The following is a 20,148-nucleotide window of genomic DNA, read 5'->3' on the forward strand; positions in this document are numbered from 1 at the left end:
CAGCAGCCCACTGCCTGACACCAGTGTGCACTATGACTAATATCTAGCATATGTTGTTTGCTTCCTCATTTTCTCCAGAGGAAGCAGCATATGCACTAGTGCATCTTGTTTGGTAGGATTTTCTACTCTCTTTTTAAGTAGAGGTGCTGCTCTGCATTTATCCTGCAGAAAGCAGCTACAAAAGGTTCAGACCCAGTGCTTTGAGGGGCAGGTGGTGAGGCATGGGACAGTGCTTAATTCTTGTCTGTGTTTGTTCTGCAGCCTCTGAAGGATGAGAAAGTTTTGCCTGACTAACACAGAGGCTTTACTGTGACCACAGAATTATCGTGCAGTGCTATCGTAACACGGCTTCTCAGGCCAGCAGCTTTTGGCACTCACTATCTTTGCCTTAAGAAAAAAAAAATGCAACCTCTTGAGCATATCAGCAAGCCAACCCCAAGAAATATTGCTAGAGAGATGATCAAACACTTGGATGCACTTTCTGTGAGTTAGCTAGCAAGGCCAGCCCCTTCTGCTGACGTCTTTCCTCTCTATCACACATCAGACTTTTCCCAGTGGAGCTGGAGAACAGGCTTCAATGAAAACTGCCTGTTTGCAGCTATATGGAGATTGCAAGCACCACAATTACTATTTCCTCTCCTTGACCTGGAGCAGCAACTTCATCAACAGGATAGAAAGGTAGTCTTGTTGCCTAGCAAAGGTGGGATGATTTATCTGTGTGTCTAGATTGCTTCCTTTGCTGCAAACAGAATTGCTTTCAGACTTCCAAGGAGAATGAAGCCAGGCTAGAATTTGGAGTGGATGTGGGAGAGCTGCTCTCCCAGGGAGTAGAAAGAGCCACAGGATCTCTCTGCTTTCTGTTCCTGTGCAGCACAGGACAATGGTTTTGTCTGCTCCAGTTATAGCCCTGGGGGCTACCTTAGGGACTGCAACTAGCATCCTTGCCCTCTGCGGCCTCACCTGCTTCTGCAAATGCAAGCAACCTGGGAAAGGACTCTCAGAAAAGGACCAAGAAGACGAGACGGAAAATACTAAACCCAGTGTGCTTCAGCCAGCCCAGCAAGTAAGACACAGTCTCTAATTTACTCTGTGATATTTCTTTAAAGGCAGAGGGTGGGAGTGCAACTTCCCTGTTAGGCTACTCAGCATATGATTTATGCTGCCTGTTTATCTGCTTACCGTGTTCGGGATATAACAACATGCCAGTGGGAGGAGGAGTGAGGGAAAAACAGAGATGAACTGGGTACCACGATTACCGGAGCAGGAGACAGCTGCCACAGAGCCAGAGAGAAAGCTGCTAATGGCAGAAACAGGGGATGAGGACTGGAAATGCTGCTTAGTTTTTAAGATAGATCAAAAGAGAAATAATTTCCTAAGAAGAGAAGACTAGACTGCACCAGGTGGCACGCAGCATTGTGAAGAGGAGCTGGCTCCTGCTGAGATCTTGTATAGCAGCTATTTAATTCTATTCACAATGCCTCATAGCTCCTGCAGGATAGTTCCCTGTCAACAGCTGGTTTCTTGTGAAAACCTTCCCTCCTCCTCCCTCTGCCCTTCTAACTGAGGGGATTAGTTATGTGTGAAGCTAAAACAAGGCATTGAAATCATAATAAAAAGCAAGTGACAATCTAGATTGCAATGACTAGAAAATCTCATCACACTGTGAATTTTTCACTTATTGTAAAAGCAATGTGGAGTATGGATAGTGTCAGGCATCCCTGTGTGCTCTTTCATTTTTGTTAGAATCCAAACAGCCTGATTTACTCCTGAGCTCAGTGCAATAGGGAGCTAGGGGAATTATAGAATGCTTATAATGTACTTATTAATGGGAATTTCTTCTTCAAAGGGAAGTGTTTGATGATTTCCTTGGTTGAATGTGGTCTTTAGCATGAGCTATAGCACTGGTCAGTCTCTGAAAGTATTACCTGTTGGCTGTTGCTCCTGATATTTGTTTGTGCCTGTGTCCTTTTCACTTTCACCTAGCCATTCAATCAAGTTATGCCATAGTCGCCCATTCCAAAGGCCTGTATAACAGTCTTTGCTTGCCTTTTAATTTGAGCTATTTTTTTTGTATTCTTAAAGAGTGTAGCAGGAGTCCTAATTGAACTCCTCTGTAATGTTTGTACTTAAATATTCAGTCTTTCTCTGTCTTCCACTCGTACCCTCTTAGCAGAAAACCTTGGCATCCTCATGTTCTTGTTGCAGTTTATGCTGAAGAAAGATGACCAAATCTACAAACAGTGTTGTGAGAACTGGCACAGATACAGAGAATGGCATTAGCAGATCTTGTGGCTGCTGGAGGGGGAGAGGTGTAGGAGCTGGAACCACTGACCATGGATTAATTTCTGCATGGAGTTTAGGACTTCTCAAGAGATAGCTGCTAATTCTGAGCCTCCCTCCATGAGCATGGTGAATAACTCCTAGAACCTGTTTGCATTTTCCTAGGATGAATTTCACCTGCTATTCTGTTTGATAGCTTACTCAAGTCCCTTTCAGGCTCCTTTCTTGTCTTTTTTCCCCATACAGGGGGTTTGCTAACACCTGTATATAAGAACGTACAATGATGCAGAGATTTTTCCAAGTTTACTGTTAAGGTGAATGAAAAATGTTTAACTTTGACAGCCACATCACTTTGCAAAGCAATTTTTCTAGCTGTTGTCTGCAGCAACACAACCCACAGACAACTTTACCATCAGGCTCCCTCTATGAGCGTTTGATGTTGCAATCTCCAAGCTCAGAAACATCTCAAATCCTCATTTTAACTCCATCCTTGGACTGGGCTTTTTTTCTTTTACACAGCTTTTTGGAAAACATCTTGGGAAAGTGTTCATCCATCCTGGATCTTGTCCATGTGGGTGCTATTCTGTTTGCAGGACTGAAATAAGCACTATGTCTCCATTTTGTTCAGTTAAGCCTCCAGTACTCAGCAGCTATTCAGTTATGGTCCTCAAAATATGTCTACATTCATCAGGTTTTGCCATGACTTATTCCAGTATTTGACCAACAGGGGATAAAATTATTCAATCTGCCCTAAATGCATCATTATTACCTGAATGATTGCATTCTTTCAGCATTGTAGACTTTTTAATTTGAAGTATTATTTCCAATGTTATGCTTTATGGTTTTTTTTTAAGAAATCTGGGCATATTGTAGCAGCCGAGTGAACATTCTGTCACAGAAAGTGCAAAATGTTCTTAGTTTGCATATTCCATATGTTAGCAATTCTTTCCAATTACAATAATTTTCTTGCCAGGAACATGAATTCTCCTATGCTGTCACTGAATCAGAATCAGTCTCTATACCTTCAAGAAATGAATCTCAATTTGAGTTCTGAGCTTGTGAAATTTTATTATGTCTAATGTTTATAAATTGTTCTGTCGGAACATTTTTTTCTGACTACATTAGTACACAGTATGTCCTAGTCAGTGTTGGACACATTTAATTATTGAAACCTGTCAGGGCCACTGATTCTGATAAACACAGACGACAAAAGAAAGATGTAGCAAGTCTGCATTTTATTCATTTGGCATGTCTCCCATGACAGTGATGCTTGTATTTGCTATAGACAGAGGCTCCCCATGGACATGACCTGCATTCATGAGGAAGAGAAATTCAAACACAAACATACATCTATAAAACAATGAGAGACTGCTGTAAATTTGCAAAGTCTCAGCAAAACCTGCAGAATGAAGATTTCCTAAACACATCCAGCAATGGCAAGAGTCTGGTGCTTTGAGTAACACTGGGCAGGGATACAGAAAAAGCAGGCATTTGCAGCCTGCTTGCTCCTTTTAGTTTACTTGCTTTCATGCATTTTTTGCAGAAGTCTCTGAGCTCTTCTGCTCGTGTCTTTATTTAAGACACAACTGCTGAGTTGCAAAGGAAACTTCCATAGGGCACTGCTATGTAACGGGATTAGCACACAGCACTTGGGAAAAGAGCTGGCAGCAACATAATAAACAGAGGCAGATGCAGTTGGAAGAGGGGGTGGGCTAATCCCACTGTGCTTGCATATGTCTCTTGTCTCTAATTCTGCAGAGCAGACAGACAAGAGGAATATTTAGACCCAATGGAGTTCTTGGATGCTGTGTGCTGCTGGATTTCCTGACTATTTTCTTCCTCTTGCGAAGTACCTTGCCAGGTACTTCGCAAGAGGAAGATTGTACTAACAATACCTCAAATTTGTGTGGTGTTTTTCATCCCAAAGGATCTGGAAGTGCTTTGTGTGCTGATATGCACAGAGCAATACAGGCAGGAGGCTCCAGTGTGTGGCCAGTGAGTGGTAGGACATCAGCCTGACATAGCAGCTCCGGGAGAGAGGACAGCAGAAGCTGACCACCATTGTGCGAGTGCTGGGTGTAGTGCCTCTGCACAGCAAAAGCAACCTGCCTTTTCTAGCTGCTGTCCAGTGATTCCTCACGTGTTCTGCTTGGTTGGTTTGCTTTAATTTTAGAAGGATGGGAAATTGCATTTAAAGTTTGGATGAGTAAGTTCACATTTCCTAGGTATCTTAGGACTGATGAGGCTCACATCTCTATAAGAGGGATCTCACTTACAGCCCCACACCGTGTAATTTACATAATATCTAAACTCAACTGAATGCCAGGTGAGGATGGCACACAATGATGTCATTGTGTCTCAGCTCACTTCTCTTTCAAAGGGGCAAGACAATTAGATAAGCCAAAATGCTATGTTGCACAATAGACTTCCTAAACACTGGTGCACTGGCTGCCTTGAGAAGATGGAGTCACTCACCTAATTAGCTCCGTACCACTGCCAAGTGTATGCAGCCAGGATCTCCACAAGCAGAATATGGCTAGGCTAACATCCAAGACAACCCTCTTTCTTCAGCTCTGTTTCTTGAGAGGTAAGTATGCTTCCTCTGGACATACAAGCTGGGACGAGGAAATCCCAACACAGACAAGAGCTTCATCTACATTCATTATTAATAGGAAACAATAAAACTAATGAAAAACTTTAATTACAGTGATGAACCTTTTCTGTCTTGCCCTCAATCTTGACAAAAATAGCAGGCAGTAGGTTGGAGATAATCCCACTGCACAATAATCAACCAAAATAGCTATTTTACTTTTGGTTTTTGTCTTTCATGTTTTGGAAACATTCATAAAATCTGTTGTAAGGGTTGGGGTCATTTGCTAGTCAGCTTTTGTTCTTCCCCATCAATGAAATCAAATATAAATTAATCAGGAATTAGTTAAATTGTAAGAAGGCAGGATCCTTTCTTGGAACATTAGCAGAAGAGAACCGTTCTATTCCAGTAAAATATTTTTTTTGTTTTGAGAGAACAGTAATGACTTTTCTGCCAGCCTTTGCTTGGACTACCCGAGCATCTTGCAGGTTCTTCTGCTCATCCCATGTTCATGATTCAGCAGGGAATTGAAGTTTTAAGAACAAAATCAGACATAAATCCAAATTTCAGTCCTGGTATAATAAAGGGGAAATATGTGTCTGATGGTCAGATGGAGCTCTGGTCCACAGAACCAAGAGGCTGAGATGACCACTGAATCAACTACTCTTGTATGGCTGGCCAGGGGACTATGTACAAATTACAAATGGTATGAACAGCTCATCTAACGTTAAGAGAATTGGAGGAATTAATGTAATTTGTGCAAAGTAATAAAAAAATTTTACTTTTCAGTTCAACATTAAGAAAACTGCAGAGCCAGTCCAGCCTCGAGCACTTCTGAAGTTTCCCAACATTTATGGCCCCAAACCAGAAGTAACTTCACCTGAAATTGTTAACTACACGCAGTACTCTCTGAAGACAACAGAAGAACCAGCTACTGGAAAACATACTGCTTTGGATGAGAATAGGATGAAGATACAAGTCAATGAAGAGCTGTTTGTTCTCCCTCAAAACGGTAGGAGCTTTTGGTCTTCAAACTAACAATTGCTTTAGTGGGTGTGGATCTGTAATACTTCTAAGCATAATGTGATTGTTGTTAGATAAATAAATGTGGAATTTATTGGATGCTTTTCGCTTTCTTATCATGAGCACTCTTGAGTTTTCCTTTCAATACATTTGTTTAGCAGAAGGTAGTCATGGAGCTTATAAGGACATTCTGATAACAAAGCTGTAGCTGTATCTTGTTGCAATTTTTTCTTTTTCTTTTTTTTTACTTAAACGTCTTTTGTTTTGAAGAATCTGTCTCCCTGGTAGCAGACATTTTGTAGAAAAGCACATTTAGTGTACTTGTGCTGAGAGCAGTAGCCAGAGTATGTGTGAAATATCTGGCCAAAATTAGGCAGAGTATCTCCTCCAGGTCAAATGCTAGCTGTCCAGCAAGTGCCCTTGTCAGGGACAATGGGGGCCAAAGCTTCTAATTTTCTCTGCTCCTTTATTACCACGGTTTGGTGAGATGTTCTTGGCTTATTGTAATGTGCAGTGAAACTGAAGGCTGAAGGTTTTTGCGAAACAGAATTTCTGTTTCCCAGCCAGCCCAAAGAGTAACACTCCAAATCCTGAAACATAAGATTTCTGGAACCTGAGAGAAAATGCAATCTCAGTTATATGTATCTGGCAGCATGTCTGGGTTTCTTCCATACTGTTTTTTAACTTCACAGCCATCTTTTAACAGGATATTTACTCTTATGGCTACCACTTTAATGCAACCTTCCTGAAGATTTGCCAGAGAGACAATGCCATCTGCCGTAATTTTTACTGAGTATCCTTTTTAGTTATTTTTAATTTTTTGAGATTATATTTTTGCCCTTCTGGAAAGACAATTGCTACCTTCACCCCTCCAACCTCAGTCTTGTGAGTATGGAAAAAAAAGTGCCATGGGAAGCAGATGCATTGGAGGAAGAGACTGTCTGAGCCACATCCTTAGGTGTCAGGGAAAAGATTATAAGGGTGGAAAGGAAGAAAGATGATGGCTGCATTTAGGCTAAAGCTTTATATAAGTGTTGGTATAAGAGCCTCTCTGCACTGCACAAGCAAGTTTCCTTCCTGCTCTGTCTGATTATATAGCTCAAGTGTTGCTAAAATTAAGCAAGAATTGTTGCATTCTCCTTTTGATGCCACAGTGAACTGGTCTGAACTGTGGTTGAGATTTTTAGGAGGAAGTGTGCTGGTCCCACTATTGTTTTCTGTGTGAATCAGAACTGACCTTGCAGATAACAGCTTTGGATGACAAAAATCTCTGGCTTTTCTTTTAGTCTTGCAACTTGCTTTATTTCAGTATGAAATACATACTCAGCTCCAAAATCATGCATGGAGAAACTGCCTTATGGATTCCAAGTTCTTTTCCTTCAATCTGGTCAGGTAGTATGGAAATGGATGTCTTTTGCATGACAAAGACTTCATTGTTAAAATTAAACCAAAAACCAAAACGTTTAGAGAGGTCTGACCTAGTGCAGAGTTGTACAGCAGTTCAAGAGCGGATTTGCATTCTCCTTGCAGAGAATATAAGATTTAATAATGCCAGTTAAAAGAACATAAAACAATACAACAAGTAATGAGTGTCATTTAGACACCTTGGCCTAGTCATAAGGTAAAAGAGCAAGTGTGGGAACCATCATAGAGCCCAAGGTGGTGGACAGCAGAAGCCTTGTCCAAATGCTGTAGAAAGAGCTGAAAGTGCAAGTAAACAGAACAAAAAGGATGTATGATGATGGATGAAGAAGGAAAATAAATTATAGTCCTGCATAAAAAGTGCAGAAATAGGGAGACATTTAGAAAAGTAAAGTCAAGAGAAAGTGGATTTGTTGTCTTGGGAGGGGGAAGAGCTGCTTGCTAAAGGGGTTATTTCAGTTCCAGGTGTGGTCAAGGACGTGTGTGTCACGGAGCACCTGAAGCCTGAGCGGGCAGCCAGCGGTCGGCAGGCCCCCGAGCTGCACTACTCCCTGGTGTACGAGCCACAGAGGGCCCAGCTGCGCGTGGCCCTCCTCCAAGGTAGGGGCACACGTCCCCGGGCCTGAACGGGACAACACACATGGTGATTACACTTAGAGACAGTTCCCCTCCTATCTTAAGGTCAACAGGTGCCCTCAGGATTACTGGATGTTCCACTGGTGTTGAAGGGAGGGTGTAGCTTTGGAACATTGTTTGCATAGCTTTGTCAGGAATTAGGAAGGGCTCAGGGCTGGAGCATCATCAGTTCCTCTGGGAGAGTAAAATAAGCTGACTGAATAATTCATGCACAGTGTAGATCTCTGTGGAAACCTAATCAAATCCCACCCTCTGAGGCAAGAATTGGAAGGGTGCTGAATGGCAGCCACTGCTGAGGGCCTCCTGCCAGCAGCAAGCCCACAGTTGCCCTTCAGGATGGACACGCACGCGGGCTGGCTGCCACCCTGGCACTCCTGTGCACAGGACATGGCTCTGCTCCTCAGTGCGGCTCCCCTGAGAAGCCAGGTGAGCCCTGTGACCCACAGGTCCTGGCAGTTCAGGAGCAGATGTCCTTGGACTGTCTGCAGCAAGGACAACAGTTTTTCCCTCAAAGCGGAGATACTCAATGACCCCTTGGAGGAGGGTGTGCTCCTCTTGCTGCCGGAGAAGGCAGTGCAGCTCTGTTGCTGCAACTGAAGAGGAGTGTGAAATGCCATTCTCACTCTAGACTTTTCAACATAAAAAGGATATAAAATTAGGGATGAATGTCTCTTGACACAGGTTTTTTGGGCTGTGGGGTGGTTTCTGATGGATTCGTTTACCAGAGGTTGGACCAGCAGAATGCAATAACCCTTAGACATTGGCCTGGAGGGATGGATGTGTGCCAAGGGAAGCTCTATCCCATCTCTGATGTCTGTGACTGACCTTCCTGCTTTTAAAGTCATTGTAAGAAGCTTTTTTTGTGTGCCAAGGTAAAAGTAAATGAGAACTGCCAATCCCTGTTTCATGCTGCCTCGTTTCGTGCTGTTCTGCATCTTTCAACAGAATATGTTTCCTTGAACTCAGCTGTTGCTCTCCCAAACACTGGCAGCTTCCTTATGCAGTGGCACAAGGGCAGGGACCTTGTGCAGCCTGAGGAAAACACCACAGCATGGGCTCACAGCTTAATCTGCCCCCAGACAGGCAGGAACAGGGGTTCCTGCCAGGGTCTATAAAGCTGTTTTACTTTATGGCTGTCATGAAACAAGCAATTTAGCCACAGATATTTCAGGGCTGTCTTTTGTGAGAGGTCCTTACCATCCATCTTTTCTAGCTATGCATGGTGGAATGAATGGGGACCAAGATACTGGCTGCCATTGCTACATACTGGGCACACTGGAGAGCAAGTCTGGTATTGCTGAGGCCCAGACAGAGCTGAAGAAGAAGGTACTTCACACCCTTTGGGAGGAGGTGCTGCAATTCCCATTAACAGAGGAGGAGATGCCAGGAGGGACACTGACTCTCACCCTGAGAAACTGTGACAAGTTCTCCAGGCACAGCATTGTGGGGGAACTCAAACTGAACCTTGCTGAAATGGAGGAATCCTTTGGGAAGGCCCAGTGGGAAAGGCTAAAGAGCCCAGAGAAGGTATGGACTCAGTCTGTGTTGGCAGCTCAGAAAACCTAATGATTAAGAGTTTGGACAAGAGAAACCCTTTTCCTAAAGAGCTGCATGAGGGTTGGTGGCTTTATTTGTTTGGAACAGGTTTAGAGAGGTGATGTGTGACTGCAGAGATCACTCAGCACAGCTCTGTGCTTGTCTGTAGCTCGTCATATCAGAAGCTCTTCTGTCTAATGCTCCCAGCTGTTAATGTGTCACAACTCCCTCAGCTCCTCCCCAATTACACGACAATCTGACATTAGCATCTGTAATTCAAATGCTATGTTTAGAAAAAGGTGTGTGAGCTTCTGAGAATTATTGATGCAGGACCAGAGTGGCAAGAGCTCAAATATCAGAGAGGGCCTGCAGGGCCCAATGGAGGGACTCTGCAAAGCTGGGTGTGGTAGGGCATCCAGTGGCACCCCAGGGAGCCTTAATCTAGGAGTGAAATACATTGTTGGGACTGGAATGATGGACTGAAGGACACTTATACTTACTGGAATCAATCCAGTGCTATTTGTTCTGGGAGATATCAAAATATCATTAATTGCATTGTGCTGGTTTCCTTAAACATCAAAACCTTCCTTTCCTTCCTTATCCACATTTTGCCAGTTGCACAGACAGGAAAACTGGAGGGAAGAATTCCAACAGTTCTTGAAGTGGGTACAGGAGATGCTTCATGTGCACTAATTTCTTGCACATTTCCTCAAGAGCCTTTTCCCTGCCATGAGCTAGGTTGTTCTTCTAGCAGCAGCAATTTACTTAACACGGCAGCAGGATGCTGCTACTGCTGCTGCTCGTTCATCACAACAAGTGGTACCTCTTGTAGTCTGCCATGGTATGGCTGAGCAATGCAAAACAACACCAGCACCCTCACTAAGCACGATGAAACAAATTACTGCCTGTCACCATCACGGGTGAGGGCTCTCCACTGAGCTGGCCACAGATACAGAGTTAGCATTTCTGATTTCCAATAGTGCTAATTTATCTGATAACCACTTGAATACTAACAGGACTGTCCACACTAAAAAAACATCTGTCAGGGACAGAGGCAGTAGAAGCAAATGGGTAGTCTGAATTAGTTTAATAAACTTCAAGCACAAGACTCAGTATTTGTCTAACACCTGTAACCACCCCCCTGCCCCAATACTGAAGCATCTGCTTTTTTAGCAATAGACAAGGAAGAGCCTGTTCACAGTAATGATAAGTTGTTACTCCAGTGCATCTGATGGAGTCCTGATATACAGGGAATTCTGCCTTCATCCAGCTTCACAACCACACACAGAAACAGGAAATTAATTTCTTCTCCAGGCTGACAGCATAAGGTTAACACCAGCAGTACTGCTGAACAGTGCCCTAGTTTGAGCTGAGGATGTGCAGTGAAAGCTGAATTTGCGTCATCTGGGACCTGAGAGAGCCAACCATTGCACAGATAGCTTATGTATACAGATCCTGAATCATTCATTGAGAACCAGAGAGAGAGGGAGTGAAGAAGAGCTGATCAAAAAAAGAAGAGCTATTTTTGATAGCATTCATCCAGGAACAAAGTTACTGAGCTTTGTCGAAAGTGTGACATTTCCTTGAAAATGCCAGGAAGGGCAGAAATTTCGTCCTTCCCAGTAATTCTCCCACACACAAGGGAAGGAGCCCAGAGTGGAGCTTACAGCTAACCAGGTAATGCAATTAGCATTCAGGAATTCATTGAGTCCAGTGAGCAATGCAAAGCCTAGATGCTGTAGACTGATATCCTTATCTTGTCTTCCTTCCCTCCCACTGCTTTGCTAATGACAGTAATGATAGTGGGTTGATGATAATATGTCCTTGCATAGCAACTTCCCTTTTGTGATTTCGTGGTGCCCTGCACGTAAGTCATTGATGACCCCTTGTTGCTTTTTATTCATATTGCATAGAAAGAAAGACTGAAGCTCTGATGGTTGTATGAATTTGCAGGATTTCAGCACAAAAGGTAGGTTATGGATTTAATAGGAAAAAAGAAACAAAGAAAACAAAGCCCAGAAAGGGAAAGAAAAGTGCCTCTGGTATGGTCTGTTCACGCCAAACTCCAGCAGAGACCAACCATTGCAAATTTTGTTTTCATGTGGATACAGGTTGTCCAAAACCTTGATCAGTGCACCAGGAGCTAGAAAGTCATAAGTACAAGATGTGATCCGAGTACAACGTGTGTGTTTGTGTGTGTGTGCACGTCTACAGAGCCCCACCCCCTCCCAATCTCTGCTGCATCTGTCTGTGCCTGGAGCTACAGGAACCAAATTCTAGCCAAGAACTATAGAATGGGACCTGCTGAGATGTAGTGGGGGTAAATAAACAAAAGCAGCTTATGACATGCCTAAACTCTGGGTTTGTATTGAGGTGGTGTTTGATTTTGTCCCCAGGAGTACAATTCTTTTGTAGAGGGCATACAGGCATTTGAAAATGCCTCTTTTTATGTGTGGGCTTTTCTAAGGTCCACTTCAATTTAAGACAGGATTCATATAAGTGAAATGCATACAAGCCCTTCATTGCTACCTGAGTGAGTGCATGAAAAAAAAATTTACTTGAGCTGACTTGGGATTGAATTTCAGGCTTCCTTGCTAATGGCCTTCCACCTGATTTGTGCAGGACAAATTCGTCATTCAAACCAGACAGTGATGACAGCCATGTTTTCTGGAGAGTCAATCAGCTCATGGAGAGCATACAGGGGCCTGTCCTTGACTGTTTCGAGAAACTGGTTGAAAACTTAATTTGAAATATTTATGGCTCACTTAGTAGCGACACTGCAGAGCACAAAAATAGCCTGGAGAAGGGCTGTCTATCCTCGAGGATGTAGAACATGCTAAGGAGCCCAGAATGAGTCTGTTGAATTGGCATTGGGACTCTTCTGGGTCATTAACCTCACACTAAACCAGATTTCTGTCACAAGCTCCCACTCACTGAGAGAATAACTACTCCCCTTTTGTTTCTTGCCAAGGGCTGTCAGCTCTGCACACAATGGTGTAGGATTTCTCTCCTTCCCTGCTGGCATTACTCTCTTACAGGAGAGCAGTGGTGGTGTGACTGTGTGCCTAGGCTTTCCCCACAAGGGTTGCTTGTCCAGGGCAAATGGAAGTAAGGGGAAAGGGAAAGGGAAAGGGAAAGGGAAAGGGAAAGGGAAAGGGAAAGGGAAAGGGAAAGGGAAAGGGAAAGGGAAAGGGAAAGGGAAAGGGAAAGGGAAAGGGAAAGGGAAAGGGAAAGGGAAAGGGAAAGGGAAAGGGAGAGTCTCCCACAGGGGAAGCAGGGAGAGCTGCTCACAGTCCTGACAGAAGGCAGGTGGGAAGGACGAGTAATGTACTGTGCCCAGCTCGTGGAGGATTTCAGCTTGGCTAGGTTTTTTCTCATACCAAATAGGTTGTCAGGGAAAGTGTAGTCCAGCTCCAGGTTAGACTCAGCACCTCTGCTTTCCCAGGGAGCCCTAAACTCCTTCTGGGCAATGCAAGCTGGAGGCTGAGTCCAGTCAGAGCCCTCTGAGAAACGGAGCACCTGAAACCAAAAGTGAATTATGAAAAGCAGTAAAGGGGGTAGTGGACATAAATACAGGGCAGTTAGGTGGTCTTTCAAAATAGGAATTTCTGACTATTTGCATTGTATGTCAGCCCCAAATCTTCTTCTGACTAAATATTGCACTAAAAGTTGATGTCAGAAGCAGTTACTTTCCAGTGCCATAAGGATTCAGTATCTCACATTATGGGAGCCTTATGAGCCTCGGGCATCTTTGCCAGGTTTGTTCTCATCCAGCGTAACTGGAAAGATCTCCTGTACAAAGACAGAGAGACAACTTGGTTGGTCCGTGACCTTCCACCCATCAGTCTTCTACTGTTGTTTTCCTAATGTTTTGGCCAAGATCATATACCAAATTAACCCTTTCTGTATCTCCATTTCCAGGAGCCATCCACGGGCCATGGGGAGGTTCTGCTCTCTATTAGCTACCTGCCAGCAGCTAATCGCCTGCTGGTGGTGATTATTAAGGCTAAAAACCTCCATTCCAAGCAGCTGAAAGATCTACTTGGAAGTGGTGAGTGTTATAGCAAGGAAACAGATACTGTTGTTTCTACTATTACATAAATCTAGAAAGAAAGTGGGAAGGGTGAAGTTTGGCAGGAAAAAAAATGTCTGGCTTAGAAAGCCAAAGAGATCTGAATAATTTCTAAAAAGTGAAAACCAAATGCCACCTGACCAATATTTCTACTGTGGTTTCTCAGTTTGCTGTCACCAGTGTAAATTCTTTTGCATTTTTCGGTGCAGATTCAGGCATCACAATATAAAAAATATTAAGATATTAGAGAGTGTCCAAAGGAGGGCCATAATGATGGTGAAGGGCCTGGAGCAGAAGCCTTATGAAGAGTGGCTGAGGTCACCTGCTCTGTTCAGCCTGGAGACGAGGGAGGGGAGCCCCTCTTTGTAGTCTTCAACATCCTCACAAGGGGAAGCAAAAGGACAGGCACTGATCTCTCTCATGGACAGGGACAGGACCTGAGGACAGCATGAAGCTGAGTCAAGGGAGACTTAGGTTGGTCACAGCACCAGTCTGATGGATTTCAAAAAGCATTTGGACAATGCTCTTGGGCACATTGCATGGGTTTTGGGGTGTCCTGTGCATGGCCAGGAGTTGGACTCCATGATCCTGATGGGACCCTTCCAACTCAGCCTATTCTAGTCTAGTCTAGTCTATTTGTTGCATGTTCATTAATATGGTGTCTCTTTCCCCTCCCTATACAGATGTTTCTGTCAAGGTAACACTGAGGCATCAGTCACTGAAGCTGAAGAAGAAGCAGACCAAACGTGCAAAACACAAGATCAACCCTGTGTGGAATGAGATGATCATGTTCGAGGTGCCTCATGAGCTCCTGCGTGCCTCCAGCGTGGAGCTGGAAATGCTGAGCCAGGATGGAGCTGGCCAGAGCCATGTCCTCGGCAAGTGCAGTCTGGGCTTACACGTCACAGGCACAGAGAGGAACCACTGGGAAGAAATGCTGAGGAACCCCAGGAAACAGATAGCCATGTGGCACCAGCTCCATATGTAGGCTCATCAGGATTACTGACAACAAGATTCCCACCAGGCCTCAGAGCCTGGGCAAATAAGCTGGATTTCATCTTCCACCTTCACCTCCATGAAATTTCTCAGCACAGCACTCCTATTACACCACCCTTCTCTGCTCTTCCTGCCCATTCTAGCCTAGTAAACTGTCTGGAAAATGTGTTTAAAGGACAGTCTCTCACCTCATCAAGTGGTTGTCTCAAACAAGGGATTGGCTGCCTGCATGGTTGGAATTAATTTTATTTGCCTGCCCAATGTCTCTTCTGAGAGGTTGCTGTTTCTGTAGAGGAGCAGAGGGGAGCAAAGAAGAGCAAAGTTATCATGGAAATGTAAGCCCTTCACTGGCATCTAGTGCTGTCACCCAAGTCCCTTGGGCAAGTGCTGGCTCCATAATCACAAGCACGCAGCTGTTTTACCAATCACTGCTTTTCATAATACTCCACAAGACTGAGAAATGAAGATCAGAGAACTGTCGTGGCAGGCACAAAGAATCAGTATGAAAAAGAGAGTGAAGCCAAAGTGCAGTAAATGGATACCTAGAAAAATATACAGAATGAAGGGAGAAAACAGAGGAAAAAGAAAGAGAGAGACAGTCAACACCCTCATCCTGCGTAGCCTTTGAGCAAACACTGCCAAGCAAGAAGCCAAATACCTTCCTTTACTTTTGTTTCCTGGAGAGTTTGATACCTTGTATTTAAGATTCATGAAAACTGCTGAAAATATGAATGTTTCAGGACCCTTTAGCAGAATACCTGTACCGTTTATCTTCTTATGGTGTCATCCAGGAAGATCCTAAATATGGACAAAAAGTTGTTTTTGATGTTACCTCCTAAAACTTGGGACCAGATCTTTCTGTTTACTGCTATCTTTTCTGTTTGTGTTTTTCCCAAGTTTCAAATATCCTAATTGTATTCCAGACAACATCTAAAATGAGGCAAAAGAAGTGGGATAATTCTATACCTTAGCATCTGACAGATGGTTTTGGTTTGACAGTTAACTATTGCACTCAAATCCTCATACCTGCATTACTCAAAGACAACCCTTATTAGCTGCCATGTATTTCATCACTTCCAGACAGAAGGAATTCACCAACCAGACAGACTCTCCAGGGCTTGTTTTTTGTGTGCACTTTCAAGATTTGATGTGGCTTAAATGTTACTTTTGACTGTCCTTTTTTTTGTGTTTCTAGATGGACTGAAAGTCTGGCATTGGCAGTGATAATGTCATGACCCTATAAGCACACTGCTTGTTCTACTACATTTTTTGAAGTAGTAGACACAACTTTAAGGGACTTCCACGGAGACAAGGCATCCAAAAATCTGGAAAATATAACTTGTAGCCTTGAAAATATCAGAGAGCTTCATATTTGCATGGTCAGATTGCTCCTTGTTTAAATCAAAATATTAAGCTGAGCTTTAACTAGTATCCATCCCATTCTGATGGTGCAGTCAAATAAGTCTAGCAGCTTGTCAAGTGAAGGCTGCCATCCTGTTGGCAAAGAGAAAACAACAGAACCAGTGTTTGAAAACTGCCTGAAGCACCAGGCACAACGGGTTATGAACTGGGAAATGAAGTTCAGCTGGAAGTCAGTAACTAGTGGTGACTGGGGCTGATTGTGAGACTGACAGAGTTTAGCACCTTCATGAATGACCTAGACAATGGTGCAGAGCATGGCCTCGGTAGGTTTGTGGATGATGCAAAACTTGGAATAGTGATTGATACACAAGGCAGTTGTGCTGACATTCAGAGGGATGCTGAGAGAAATGCTGGAGAAATGCTGGGCTAACAGGAACCTCCTGAAATTCAACAAGGAGAAGTGGCACCTGAGAAAGAACAACCCCTTGCAGTGCAGGGGTGAAGGCTGACGATCTGTAAAGGAGCTTTCCAGAAAAGGACCTGGGTGTCCTGGTGGACATCAAGTTGAACATGAGCCAGCAGTGTGCTCTTGCAGCAGAGAAGGACAGCAGTGCCTTGTGCTGCGTTAAGCAATGCCAGCAGGTCAAAGGAGGGTGATCCTTCCTTTCAACTCAGCACCAGTGAGGGCACTTCTGGGATGCTGTGTCCGTTGCTGGACTTCCCAGTGCAAGAAAGATATGGGGTTTCTGGAAAGAGTGCAGCAAATGGCCATGAAGATGTTTAAAGGACTGGTGCATCTTCTGTAAGAGGAAAGTCTGAGAGAGCTGGAACTGTTTAGATCAATGTGTACAGATATCTGACCTGGGAGAGGACAAAAGCAGATGGAGAGAGACTCTTTTCACTGGTGTCCAGTGACAGGACAAGAGTCAAGGTCACAAGTTGCAATGTAGGTAATTCCATTTGAACACATGAAAAATACCAAGAATAAACCCCCTTTTTTTACTGTGAGTATAATCAAATACTGGAACAAATTGGCAGAAGAGGTTGTTGGGTGTCCCCATGCTTGGAGACAGTAAAAATTTGATGAGATACAGCGTGAACAACCTGCTCTAGTTTATCCCACTTTGAGCAGGGGTGAGTTTGGACAATATGATCTCCAGAGGCCCTTTATATCCTCAGCAATGTTATGATTCTGTGAAGAAACTGACAAGGTTGATTCACAAGGAAAACTGTTATCTTTACTCTACTATTTCTTTTGTGGGTGGTGTAGCCAGGAATTACAGGATCATTTTGAAGAGAGCAATAAATTCATCTTTGAGCAACCAGAAAGACAGAAAAGCTAAGTATGCCCACGAATCTTACACCCAATATTTTAATCTCTGATATTGATCTATTGGCTAGAGGGCATGTAAACCAAAAGAAAATCAGCTTCTTGTTTTGCTCTATGGGGTTTTATTTACTAACAAGAAGCGGTAGGATACTGTGAGTAAACTGGACACAGGGGTCTAGTTGATAGTGAATACTTAATGCTTACTGTGATCCTGATTTGCCTGTAGATGTACCTATAGGTATGGAATAATAATTTCCATATAAGTGCAGAAATTATTGGAATGTTTGCCTAATTCACATATATGTTCCAGGCAGCACTGTGAATTTTTGGGGGATAATGATAAGAAGGATAACTTCACATTATGATGCTATTTGGCTGGCAATGGAAAGCCTGAAGGGCCAAATATTTGCCTTGCTGCCAACTTCTCTAGTTCTGCATCCTGCTTGTTTCAGGGAGTCTTTTATAACATCTTGATGACTGATTGTAAACAGCACTATCTGCCTGTGCCCTGGTGATTCTGGCACACCGGTAATAGCTATCAATCAGTCCAATGACATTTAAAAGCATAGATCCTCAGAATCTGACTTAGCTCTGGCAAAACAATGTCCTCTTTTACAGCAGACAAATACGTGTATACACACTATTTAACCACAAATCTGTCTTGGGAGCAAAGTGGCGCCATCGGTGTTAATGAACGGCATTGTTTCCTCCTTTGCTGCAATGGGATTTAATGGGAAAGAGAGAAAGAGTGAAAATGCATACATCTTCCCCGGATGGATTATTCTTGTTGTCTGGCATTTTAGCCTGCAAAGAATGCTCCTCACCATCAGCACAGCCTGAACAAAGGCTGCCAGGTGCTCCTGGGAGGAGGCGGCTGCTCGCCGGGGCTGACAGCGGGCACGTAAGGGGGATGAGGAATGCTGCGTACGTGTGGTACCCGAGGGGCAGGGGCGCCCACCCCGGCCTTTTGAACTCTGCTAACAGGAGCTGTGTGTCATCCATCGCATTCCAGCGTCTGCCCAGGCCCTGCCCTCATCCCTCCGAACAGCCTGTGCAGCAGTACCTGGGTGTTCCTGAGCCTCAGCACCCCAAGGGCCGAGGTGCTGAACTGTCCCAGCAGACAAAGGGCTGGGAATGGTTGTGGTAGGTGACGAAGTCATGAAGATAAATCTGAAGTATTTGGAAATGTCATTGTATCAAGCAGCTTCAGCAACTTGAGCTGTCAAAGTGCAGTAAGGACAGAGCCAGACAGACCCTCGGTTTTCAGCTCCTGAAGCTGAAAATGCAGGAACATCAGCAAGCACCACTGTGTATTAAATTAAAGGATGCTGCTTATAAATTGCATCATAAGAGAAGAAGCAAAAAAGCCCAGTTATGGCAATTAATGTTCCTAAGATAAATGTGTGACCAAAAGCAGCCACAAGAGTCCCCAGTGGCTAGTTAGTGGCTGGACTGATTATTTTGCCTGCTGTAAGCATTAATATGAAGAAGCTGGAAGCCAAGAGACTGGATGGAATAAGGAAGGAGAGAAAAAAAAAGAAAAAAAAAAAAAAAAAAAAAAAAAAGAAAAAGATGGTGTCAGGCAGTCTACCTGGTCAGAATGAACGATCCTTTTCACTAAAGGCCAGAATTGTGAGTTTAAGGACAGGGATTCACAGTCCCTCATCCAGTGACAAAGCACAAACAACCAGATAACTGTAAAAAAGCCTGAGAAACAAAGCTCCTGTGTATATTACCCAGCTTTGCCTGGGAAAGGTGGCCTCCTGAGGTGGCCTCTGCTCAGAGGAGGGGGCTGAGAGGGCAGAGGAAATTACTTGTGACTACATTGAGTTCCTTTGTTAAAATATAGACTGTAGCCATCTGTTGTTTTGCCTCAACCTGCCCTCAGAGCTAGATCTTCCTCCCCAAAAATGATCTAGTTTGATTTTAAGCAATTTGTCCTACAGTAGAAGGATTAATAAGCACAAATCATTAATAATAACTAAAATGTCTGGGATGTTTTAGACTCATTACTACCCTCAGCACCCTTCCCCAGTTGTAAGGGGAGTGGTTACAGCTGGTGCCCTGTAAGGGCAGTATTTTTTCAGGGCAGGGTTTTCCCCTCAATTGTTGTCCGGAATATCCTTGCATGCTAATAAGAAACATGTTTGCTTTGCAAAGAGGTAATACATCAGAAAGTAATGGAAAATTCCCTTCAAGAGGACTGGGAAAATTTTCAGGCTCAACATTTCTCCCAGGTACTGATGGGCTTTCAATACCTTGAACAGCTGTGCCTTGTATTTTGCGAGCATCTGTCTTCAGTATTATTTGGCAGTAGTGTTGAAAACGACTCTTTTTTTCCCCCCCAAAATTAAGTAGGTTGTCATTTGGGCCCTAGAATTACAGCCCAAGGTTTGCCCAAATTTCCCTAATGTCTTAGATGAGTTGACTACAATGAGATTTAATAAGAACTGGAAACTAAAGTGGCTTGGACCACGCTTCTTGAACTCTTTTGAAGGTCAGTTTGAAGTCTGATTGAAGGACAGAGCTTTGACAGCATTTTTATGTGTTTCAGAATTTAACTAGGTATTAAAATGTATTTGGTTAATTTGTTAAAAGATAAGCATGATGAGTAAATAGTAACACTCAACACTTAATAGTATTTCTTCTGTTTTCAATATGCACAAGAAAAGTAGCAAAGTGAAATAGTAATTTGTGGCCTTCCAGCATGAGGGGGCTTTTCTGCTTACTTGGTCCTTTGGTATCCCAGTGTGTTTATTGTACAGAGCCAGATATTGTTTGTCAAGACTCTATATTGTTCTCACAATCCAATGCACAAAACCAGAGCATGATGCTCAGCCATTGTGTTTAATATTACAGCACAACATGTAAAATACTGCAAGTAAATAATTCCAAGCTGTA

The 20,148-nt window shown here is 43.5% G+C and overlaps 1 protein-coding gene across 2 annotated transcripts; it reads left to right on the forward strand.

Moving 5' to 3' along the window:
- Window positions 1–574: 574 nt before the first annotated feature.
- SYT13 (synaptotagmin 13) lies at window positions 575–20,148 on the forward strand. Of its 2 annotated transcripts, none has more exons than XM_053946484.1 (6): window positions 575–1,063; window positions 5,660–5,882; window positions 7,775–7,915; window positions 9,165–9,478; window positions 13,409–13,538; window positions 14,243–20,148. In XM_053946484.1, the coding sequence occupies exons 1-6, from the start codon at window positions 881–883 to the stop codon at window positions 14,545–14,547; spliced, it is 1,296 nt and encodes a 431-aa protein (XP_053802459.1). In that variant the 5' UTR covers window positions 575–880; the 3' UTR covers window positions 14,548–20,148. The 2 variants fall into 2 exon arrangements, with proteins under 2 accessions (XP_053802459.1, XP_053802460.1); XM_053946485.1 differs by having other exon boundaries at window positions 7,781–7,915.

This window comes from Vidua chalybeata, chromosome 6 (assembly GCF_026979565.1).
Source record: "Vidua chalybeata isolate OUT-0048 chromosome 6, bVidCha1 merged haplotype, whole genome shotgun sequence".
In the NCBI taxonomy this organism is placed as follows: domain Eukaryota; kingdom Metazoa; phylum Chordata; class Aves; order Passeriformes; family Viduidae; genus Vidua; species Vidua chalybeata.